This window comes from Myotis lucifugus, unplaced genomic scaffold (genome assembly GCF_000147115.1).
Source record: "Myotis lucifugus unplaced genomic scaffold, Myoluc2.0 scaffold_107, whole genome shotgun sequence".
Taxonomy (NCBI): Eukaryota; Metazoa; Chordata; class Mammalia; order Chiroptera; family Vespertilionidae; genus Myotis; species Myotis lucifugus.
In genome coordinates this window covers 1,622,457-1,633,830 of record NW_005871155.1, presented here as the reverse complement: position 1 = coordinate 1,633,830, position 11,374 = coordinate 1,622,457, and the positions used below count along the sequence as shown (strand labels likewise).

The window sequence follows — 11,374 nt, the reverse complement described above, 5'->3', positions numbered from 1 at the left end:
AGATTTTATTTAATTCATGAATTAATGAGGAAATCAATGATGATGTAATAGCCAGTTCAAAGGAGAATTTAAAATCATACATATGTAAGCAATGCTGAAATGAACATACAAAGAGATTTAAGACTAGGCAAATTATTCCACAGATAAAATTAATTTGAATGTCTAGAGACAAGAATCATTATCATTATTATTATGATCAGTTTTCCACAACTCACAGATTTGTAGGATAGCTCAAAGACAATGAAAAGCTCAGATAACCCAAAAGGGATTTGAGAGAGGCACCCAGAAACTTTTTGGTCCATTTCAAAATGTTTCACAGTTCTGTATTAGTTCTTTTCAGTGCTTGTGAGAATTTCTTCTAATATGCAGGGATTTTTACTTTCTCCTGTTGGATACTATTAGGAAAAAAGGGAAATTTTAGGACAAGGATAGACGAGGCAGTAAAGCAAATGGCAGAAGAGGAGGAGAGACTTTCCCAGTGAAGCCTTGGGAGAAAGAAGTGAAAGATGAAGAGAAGGGAGCCTAGATTTTTGAATTACAGGTATATAACTTGACATCTGAGGAGCCTGGAGTTAGAAGAACAGAGAAAGTATGGAAAACTGCACACTCATAACACTTCTGACACCAAATATATAGTTTTTTTCCCCTCACATTAAGCAATTCTGATGCTACCTACTTGGAGTTAGTACAGACCTCACACCTTGAGGGCTCAGTCCCATAAGATTTCCCCTACTAATCATAAGTCCCAGTATTACCAGAGAGCCATCCGAGTAAAAGGTGGCTCTCTCCTCCTCAGTTTTTATTACACTCACAAGAAAGAATTCAGATGAGTGACAGAAAGCAGTATTGAAATAAAGCAAGGAGATTTATTAAGAATACACTTGGCAGCCCTAGCTGGTTTGGCTCAGTGGATAGAACGTCGGCCTGCAGACCAAAGGGTCCCGGGTTCAATTCCAGTCAAGGGCATGTACCTTGGTTGCGAGCTCCTCCCTGGCCTGGGCCCTGGTTGGGGTATGTGCAGGAGGCAACTAATTGATGTGTTTCTCTCACATTGATGTTTCTCTCTGTCTTTCTCTCTCTCTTCCACTCTCTGAAAATCAATGGCAAAATATCCAGGGGTGAGACAACAACAAAAAAAGAATACACATGGTATAAGGCACAAGCAGGCAACTCAGCTAGTCTGAGTGCCCCACTTGGTGGGGGTTCAAGGGTTTTATACTTTCCCCTCCATAGGTTTCAAGGTTCTCCTGTCAGAAAGACTAGATTTCAAGGTCCCCCTTTTACATTGGTGCAGCTTTCCCCAGAATTTATGAGAACATCTGGCCATGTTGTCTTCGCAAGTCCCAAGAGGGCTGACTTCTTTGTTCAGTGGGTGAGATAAACTCCCCCTTTTCATCCCTTCCCCTCCTCCTGCCCTGACAGCTATTTTATCCTGCCTGACATTCCCCCCTCAAGTAATACCATCCAAATGCTTTTGGATTTTTGTTATTTGTCTCCAAGACTTCATCTGTCCTTGGGTTTAGCTGGCACAAATGGCATTAATTGGGTCTGTGTCCTCTGTTTTCCCAGGCCAGGGTGATTCAAGCTCTGTATTCTCTGGTTAAGGAATTGCTCTCAAGTGTCCTTAGTTGGGGAAGATAAGATCTTGCAGTTCAGAAGCTGGCTGCAAGCTGCCCAAAGTGTTTGGTCTTGTTTAATTTTGTTGTCTCAGTTTCCCCATTCCACTTGCCCAGGGATTTCCCTAGCTTCTTACTATGCTGGCACACCAGATGGCCACCTGTCAACTTCTGACCAATTTGCTACAAATCGTGGGTTCTCACAACCTCCTCAGGTTTGATAATTTGCTATGTTGGCTCACAGAACTCAGGGAAACACTTATTTAAATTACAAGTTTATTATAAAGAATACAATCAAGCATACAGATGAAGAACCAGGTAAAGAGGTACATAGGGCGAGATTCAGAAGTATCCTGAGTATAGGAGCTCCTGTCCCTGAGAAATTGGGTTGCTCTACCCTCCTGATCCAAGGAGGTGTTAACCTGAAAGCTCATTATCCCCTACTTTAGGAATTTTTATGGAGGCTTTATCACAAAGGCACGATAGATTATTAACTTTATCTCTGGCCCCTTTCCCCTCCCTGGAGGTTGAGGAGTGGGGTCTAAAAGTTCCAACCCTCAAATGGTGACTTAATCTTTCTGGGACTGGTCACCATCCTGCTGCTCTCTAGGAGAGACCAGTCACCTCATTAGCATACAAAAGACACTCTTCACTCCAGGGATTCTAAGGGTCTTAGCTCTTGTGTTAGGAATAGGGATCAAAGACCAAATATTAGAAGAAAAGATGCTTCTAGCGAATTACAAAGATTTTTAGGAGCCCTGTGTCAGGAGTCTGGGTAGAGGCCAAATATATAGTTCTTATTGTGTCACAGATGAGAAGAGCTAGAGTTACACAATCACAGAATTGGAAAGATAGGATACATTAGTCGGCAGTATCACCTACCTGTAGGAAACAGAAGGGGTTTATAAATAACTTACTAGAAATGTGAATTAAGTATAATCATAAATATAAATTAAGAATAACTTAATTTATGTTGTCATTACCTATTACTATTAATTTCAGATATATAAAATATTGTTGATATTTACTCTAAGTCATTATTTTGGAAGGACTTCCATGGATTTTCTGACTGTGGTAGCCCTAACATTGTCTTTCTTAGTTTAAGTTCCTGAACTCCAAACCTTGCTACTGTAATGGTTTTCGGGAACTAACTTGCCAAGTTAATATTCTATACTTCACTAATATATCATATTTCCGTGAGACTCCATAATTTACAAAGTGCCTCACAGTGTTTGAAGGAGGTAGGTATTATTTTCTATTTTTACTTTTTAAAAATATATTTTTATTGATTTCAAAGAGGAAGGGAGAGGGAGAGAGAGTTTCATAGAAACATCAGTGATAAGAGAGAATCATTGATGGGCTGCCTCCTGCATTCCCTTCCCTCACCCCCCACTGGGGATTGAGCCCACAACTTGGGCATGTGCTCTTGACCAGAACCGAACTCGGGACCTTCAGCCCGAAGGCTGGTGCTCTATCCACTGAGCCAAACCAGCTAGGGCTATTTTCTATTTTTATAGCCAAGGAAACTAAAGATTGTTTAGCAAACTCTCCAAGCAACACCTTAGTTTTATATGCAACTTCTTGCTAAGCAGTTGGCAATGTTTTAGTAGTATGTTGAGTGCTTGGTGCAGCCCTGAGATAATTTCTTCTGAACCTTAATGCCCTTGTATGTTTGCATTGAGCTCTACATCCCAAATAGCTGTTTATATTTTTAGATATAGTTTGAATTACTTTTGTTGCAGTGTTTCATAGACTTTTCCTGTGGTGACTAGATGTCCAGTAAGATTGGTGTTTGGGGGGGATTGCTGAGGTTGTCTCTATGCCAACATTGTCCTATAGAAACACAGTATGAGCCACATATTTCATATTAAATTTTCACATAGCCACATTGAGAAGTTATTTTAATATACATTTAACCCAATATATCCAAAATATTAACATTTAAATATGTAATTAATATGAAAAATTGATGAGATATTTTACTTTCTCTCTCTTTTTTTTTTTTTGTACTAAGTCTTCACAAACTGATGTGTATTTTATGCTTATGGTGCACTTCGATTTGTACTAGCCATATTATAAGTACTCAGTATCCATAAATCTAGACCTAGGTGTGTCTCATTCTTTTTTCCTCTTTCTGTCCTCATCAATTTGTGACTGTTAGCTTTGCCTATTCTTTCATAGACTTTCCTCTTTTCTCTCCTGCTGCTTCCAACTCAGCATGTACTTACTGTGGCTTATTCTTGGACTCTCCTTGAATTATTAGCCAGTAATTTTCAACCTTTTTTCATTTCATGGAAATGAACTAAACTAATTACTAAAATTCTGCAGCATACACAAAAATACATGATATTTTTTGTTGATTCAATAAAAAATAGGTATAATTTTGACTGATTAATAAAAAAACTCATAGCAATTACCTATAATTTTTGTTCCAAAGTGATTTTTAAAAAAATCAGGTGCCTATATTTGTATATAAGGATTTTTGGTGCCAAGAATTAACCAGTTGGATGCAACCTTATTATTCTAGGTGACCAATAAGATGCAACTCTTTTATATGATCTACATAAAAGACAGGGCATTTACACTGGACAGCTGTTGTTGTGTTGGCTGTTGTCATTTTTTTATTTGACGATCTAAGGGAAAATAAGTCAGTACCTCTGACTGAATAGTCAGGTATTGCATGTTTTAAAAATTCTTGCAGCACACCATTTGAAAATCGCTGGTCTAAGCTATTTTCTGTTCTAAATCAATTACTATTTGTCAGTAAAGGGCTAGTGTCCTGGAAGGGGCCCCTCATGGAGACTGTTGTCTAAGAAACAGGCCTGTCTCTATGATGTTTCCATTTCTCCTGTTTAAGTGGAGGCTATTGAAAGGAAGGTAGATTATTCCACTTTGCACATTGCAAACAGTGACATTGAATTTGAATTTTAGAAATAAGTGGGATCTGGGAGAGAGAATGAGAATGAATGTTGTGCTTAATATTGGGAAGTTAAATACCTGTTGCATATGATAGCTTTGTATTCACAGAATGCTCTTTGAAAAATGGTTTCAGTAGATAAGGACATCTCCATTGCTATGCTGCTAATATTAGTTACTTTCTATTTCTGTCAGATTAACCACTTCATTTGTGTGTCTATAAACACACACGTGAATCTAATAAAAATAACTAAGTAACTTTTTAAAAATTATTTAAACTTGGTTGCTTTATTTTGCACTTTTAAAATTCACAAAGCTTCACAATATCTGTGTTTGATCACCAAGGTTTTATATGACAATGAAAATTTTATCGCATCAACTGGGCATACTCAAAAACAATGGATAATTTACAAACAAACTTTTTTAATGAAGAACATTTTGTAAAATGCACACTGGTACACATCTGAATTAATCTATCCTAAAATTAGACTTTAAAATAAAAAAAAAACAAAAAACCACAGACAGATTTAACACTGACAAGCCTACCAGAATAATGCTGGTGGCAAGCTATAAACAGCTTTAATGTTGAGTGTAATTTGGGGGTAGCAGGAAGAAAATATTATCCATTTAACCTCCATTTAAATGCATCTGTGAGTAAAAGTTCTATAATTTAATGAAGTGAACAACAATTTAAAAAAGTGAACAACTCTTTTGCCTATAGGTTAGTTTCTCAGGTTTGTTTGTTTTTAACTGTGAAATTTTGACTAAAGAAAATGGATCCTAGAACTAGAATCCTTAAGGAAAAGAAAAACATGGGGGTGAGGGAGAAACAAAATCAGTATTTAAATTTTTCTAACGTGATTGTAACAAACAAAATCATTGTTCATATTAAGAAAGAATATCAGAGATGATATAGGGCAGTGGTCGGCAAATTCATTAGTCAACAGAGCCAAATATCAACAGTACAACGATTGAAATTTCTTTTGAGAGCCAAATTTTTTAAACTTAAACTATATAGGTAGGTACATTGTTATTAACTAAATTAGGGTACTCCTAAGGCTTAGGAAGAGCCACACTCAAGGGGCCAAAGAGCCACATGTGGCTCTCGAGCTGCAGTTTGCCGACCACAGATGTAGGGGGTTGAGTTTTGGTTTATGTAACTTCTAAAAATATTATTTCTTTTCAACTACTCATTGCAGAAAAAACTGGACTATTGACAAATATCTCAGTGTACTTATTTAAAATTATAAAATACAAACTTTCAATGTGTTGATATACATTGGTATATTTTATTTTTTGCTAGAAACTGAAAAGAAAAAGATGTTCATCATTTACTTGAAGCCTATTAATATTGGAAACAAGGAAGTGAGGAAAGTAGAAATTCATTTTGATTTGCAATTCAACATATCACAAGCTTCTGTTAAAGCTTTAGGAGAAGACAAACAGGTGGCAGGTTTAATTCTCTTTAATTATTTGACTGTGTTTTAATATGTTTTCATGTCTCTTAAATTTCCATGTTGGTTTTTTAAAAATTGAAATATAATTGACATAATATTATACAGTCATGTGTTGCATAATAATTTTTCAGTTAGTGACAGACTACATAGATGAAGGTGGTCCCATAAGATTATAATGGAGTTGAAAAATTCCTATCACCTAGTGACAGCATAGCACTCATAACATCATCATAGTGCAATGCATTTGTAATGATGTTGATGTAAACAAACCTACAGCCAGTTGCATAAAAGCGTAGCACATAATCCTTGGTAACGATAATAATCAACAATATTATTGATTTATAAATTTACTATACTATATATTTTTTGTCATAGAGTATTCTTTCTCTTTGTTAAGAAAAAAGTTTGCTATAAAACAGTATGCTGTGTTACATTGGCAGCAGCCTCATACATCTGAGGCTTATTGTGTCTTTTGCTTGAATCATTTCATGTTGTGTTTGTTTTAATCTCATGTTGTTTTATACAGTAACATGCTATACAGGATTGTAGCCTAAGAGCAATAGGCTCTATAATATAGCATAGGTGTGTAGTAGGCTATACCATCTAGGTTTGTGTAAGTGCACTCGATGATGTTCGCATAACAAAGACATCACCTAATAATGTATTTCTCAGAACACATCCCCATCATAGTGGTGCATGACTGTATTAGTTTCAGGTGTACAACATAATGATCAGCATTTGAATATATAGCAAAATGACCACAACAAGTCTAGTTAACAGCCGTTGCCATAAAGATTTTTTTTTCTTGTGAGGAGAACTTTTAATTTACTTTCTTAGTAATTTTCAAATATGTAGTTTTTGTCTATTTCTCCTTTAGGTTTGTTAATATTTGTTTTATATAGGTAGGTTCCTATGTTAGGTGCATAAATATTTTTAAATATTACATTGTGTTGTAGGATTGATCCCTTTATCATTATATAATGACCTTCTTTGTCTCTTATGATAGTCTTTGTTTTAAAATCTATTTTGTCTGATATAAGTATAGCTACCCCAGCTTTTGTTTGGTTTCCATTTGCATGGAATATTTTTTTTCCATTCCTTCACTGTCAGTCTATGTGTGCTCATATAGATGGATCTCTTTCTCTTTCTTAATCTATTCAGCCACTTTATGTCTTTCGATTGGAGAATTGAATTCATTTATATTTAAAGTTATCGATAGGTACATACTGATTGCCATTTTGTAAATTGCTTTCTGGCTGTTTTGTACACCCTCTGTGCCTTTCTTCTCTTGCTCTATTCCTGTGTGATTTGATGATTTTCTGTAGTATTATGCTTAGTTTCCCTTTTCCTTTTTGTGTCTACTATACGTTTTTGCTTTGTTACCATGAGGCTTATATAAAACAACTTATAACAGCCTATTTTTAAGTTAATAATAATTTAAGTTTGATTATATTCTAATGCTCTGCATTTTTACTCTTTTCCCCACATTTTATTTTTTTGATGTTAAAATTTACAACTTTTTATTTTGTGTTCCCTTAATGAAGTATTATAGTTATTTTTACTACTTTTGTCTTTTAGCTTTCATATTAACTTTATAAATAATTATAATATTAGATTATTCTGAATTTTACTATATATTTACTTTTATCAATAATAGTTTTATATATTTTTACAATTGATTTTAGAGAGAAGAAGGTAGAGAGAGAGAGAGAGAGAAACATCGATGTGAGAGAGAAACATCGATCAGTTGCCTCCCACACACCCTGACTGGGGATCAAACTTGCAACCAGGGTATGTGCCCTGGCCAGGAATTGAACCCACCACCATTTTTAAAAAAATATTTTTATTGATTTCAGAGAGAAAGGGAGAGGGAAAGAGAGAGATAGAAACATCAATGATGAGAGAATCATTGATCAGCTGCCTCCTGCATGTCCCACACCGGGGATTGAGTTCTCAACTCAAGCATATGCCCTGACCAGGGATTGAACCGTGACTTCCTAGTTCATAGGTTGATGCTTTAACCACTGAGCCAGCTGGGCTGTATATTTTCCTGTTACTAATTAGCACCCTTTCATTTAAGCTCAGATAGTCCCTTTGACATTTCTTGTAAAGATGTTTTAATAATGATGAACTCCTTTAGCTTGTCTGGAACACTTTATCTCCAATTCTGAATGATAGCATTGTCAGTAGGGTATTCTTGGTTGGAAATTTTTGTTTTTCAGCACTTTTAATATATTGTGCCACACACCCTTGGCCTGCAAAGTTTAATTGAGAAAACTGAGTCTTAGAGAGGTTCTCTTTTATGTAACAAATTATTTTTCTCTTGCTGCTTTTATGATTCTCTTTTTGTCTTTAATTTTTGACACTTTAGTTATAATGTGTCATGGTCTCTCTTTCTCTCTCTCGCTCTCTCTCTCTCCCCCTCTCCCTCTTTCTCTCTCTCTTTTCTTTTTAACCTCTTTGGTTTTCTGAATCTGGATGTCTATTTCCTACTCCAGGTTAGAGAAGTTTTTAGTCATTATTTCTTCAGATAAAGTTTCTATCCCTTTCTCTCTTTCTTCTCCTTCTGGAACCCCTGTAATATGAATGTCTGTCTGCTTGATTTTGCTCCGTAAGTCCCTTACACTATCCTCACTTTTTTCATTCTTTTTCTTTTTGCTGCTCTGGTTGGGTGAGTTCGACTGCCTTGCCCTGTTCACTGATCCTTTCTTCTGTTTCATCTAATCTGCTGTTGGACCTCTGTATTGTATTTTTCAGTTTAGTTACTGTATTAAGGTCTGTGAGTTCTAATTGGTACTTCCTTATATTTTTTACGTCTTTTTTTAAGGTCTCACTATGTTCCTCCATTATTCTCCCACATTTGGTGAGCATTCTTATGACCATTATTTTGAACTGCTTATCGGGTAAATCACTTACTTTCTTTTCATTAAGGTCTTCTTCTAAGGTGTATTTTGTTTTCATTTGGAACATATTCCTTTGTTTCTTCATTTTCCTTAACTCTCTGTGTTGGTTTCTATGCATTAGATCAAACAGCCACCTCTCCCAATCTGAAGGAGTGGCCTCATGAGGAGATTAGCCTTGTTGCTCAACCTTGCCCTAGCTTTTAGTTGTCTCTCAATCCTGTGGTTGCCCAAGCAGCCTTTTTTATTTTCAGTGGCTCCTAGTATTTGAGGTTGTGTCAAGAGTCGTCTGTATCCCAAAGGGGAAGATTTCAATCAACACCTAGATTTAGGCTGATTGGAAAACAGACCATCAATCAGCAGCTTTTTAAGTATGCAAATATATATATATATATATATATATATATATATATATATATATATATATCCCCCACCCCTGTGGGACTGTGAGTGTAAGCCCCACTATCCACTAGAGCCAGGTGATCTAGAGGTGTCCCCTGGGTAGCAGCCACAAAAATTGGGGTGCTAAGTGGTGGCACAATCTCCTTTCTGGCAGATACTGATGATCTGTAGTGAAGCAGAGAAAGAGTGCGAAGGTAGCATCTCTGGGCCTCTGTTTTAGAGAGTACCTCAGTAGCCTCTATACATGTGCCTATCCAGAAAATCTGCCTCTCTTGTCAGTGCTTCAGGAAAGCAAATAGGCCTTTTTCAAAGAAAGACTGGGGGTATACTTTAGTCTGCGGAATGTGCTGTGCTCTAGGGATGGTCTCCCCAGTTGTTATAGTCCTATGGGACACAGGAATGCAAACCCTGCTAGCCATCAGAACCAGGCAATCCAGTGGCATACCCTGAGTGGCAACCTCCAAACCTGAGGCACCAGATGCATGTACAAGCTGCCCTCTGGGAGATCCTGGTGCTCTGGGGCAGGTGGAGGGAGAGTATGAAGATAGCATCTGCCCTCTAAGTTCCTGGAGAGGTTTATGTATAGTTGGCCCTAAGGTGTGTGTTTAATTAGAAACCTGCCTCTCAGGCAGCAGCTATGAAGATAAGCAATAGGCCTCTTTCACAGAAGGACTGGACATCTCAGTCTTTTGTGTCGCTGCTGTGTCCTGGGTTGGTAGCTGGTTAAGAACTCTCTCTTCAGTGGCTCCACCCCTGTGGGACTGTGAGTGTAAGCCCCACTATCCACTAGAGCCAGGGAATTTAGAGGTGTCCCCTGCATGGCAGCTGCAAAAATCAGGGCACTAGATGAGAGTACAAGCTCCTTTCCAGGAGACATTGGCAAGCTGGAGAAAGGGACTCTAGAGTGGAAAGATGGTGCATTTTGGCTTCTGACCCTGGAGAATATTTCAGTAGGCCCCTAGATGCATGTTAAATTAGATGCCTGCCCCTCAGTCTGATGTTTTAATATAAACAAATAAGTTTCTTTCATAGAAAATTTGTGTTTTTTTCACGGGTTGCCTCCATGCTGGGCCCTGGGGAAGGTGAGCCTGCATGTGCAAGCGCTTTAAGAACTATGTCTCAGTTTGTTACAGCCTATAGGTCTCATGGACTTTAGTCCTGTTGGCTTTCAAAGCTAGATACTTGGGGTGGGGGGGGCGCTTGTCTCTCAGATGCAGGTCTTAAAAGTTGGGGTACCAGAGTTTCTTCTCTTTTTCAAGGAGAAATTGGGGTTTTGAGTTCCTTCCTGATTGTGGGTTGCCAAGTGGTAGGGTGTATGGTGAGATTGTGTCTCAACATCTCCTGCCTGCTTCAGTGTGGGTTTTTCTTGTTCACCTAATCTATGGGAATCATTCAGCTAGGTTTTTTTCCCCAGAGGAAATTGCACTATGTGTAGCTGAAGATCAGTGTTTCTGTGGGAGGGGGTGAGTTTAGGATCTTCCTACATTGCCATCTTGAACCAGAACTCCTTGTTGAGTTTTGATGTGAATATTTGATTAAGCAGAAGGATTGATCTTTTGCAGATCATAATAGTTGTGAGTTCTAATCCCAATTCTTCCTTTTCAGTTATCATTGTCTTAACTACATAGGACACAAAGCTTCTTTGTGTCTCAAAAAGCTTTAATTTTATTTATTTTGAACAGTTGAAAATTTTTCTAGGATAACACCTCCTTAACCATATTCTTCCAGAAATTCTGAGGATACTTGCTGTGGACTTCTTGGCACTTTCTTATCACTGAGCTCCTTGAGGATGAGGGGAATCACTAGGAATAGGGTCTTTTTGGAAGTTTTTCAGCAGTTCTATCTACTGGTCTTACATTGTGGAAATGAGATGAGCCTTGTGTAGACTGCTGTGGTCTCTGTCTTGCTGAGTATAATATTTCCTATTTATCCACAAGAACAAGGAGCCTTTCTCTGTCATAGACAGTAGGCAGGGCAAAGAAATTTGTGGCAAGAAGATACAAAACACTATGGTATGGTCAGTAGGGGTGGAATTAAAATGTCAGAGACCTGAGGGAGTATGTGTTAGGCTGGTTTCTTTTTG

General features: G+C 37.4%; 1 protein-coding gene across 1 annotated transcript in view; it reads left to right on the top strand.

The window, feature by feature from the left end:
• SYCP2L (synaptonemal complex protein 2 like) overlaps positions 1-11,374 on the top strand; it is a 62,800-nt gene that overhangs the window by 26,256 nt on the left and 25,170 nt on the right. Inside the window, exon 15 of the mRNA XM_023757415.1 lies at positions 5,836-5,978. Within this exon, the coding sequence (XP_023613183.1) occupies positions 5,836-5,978 (143 nt within the window). The remainder of the gene's footprint in view (positions 1-5,835; positions 5,979-11,374) is intronic.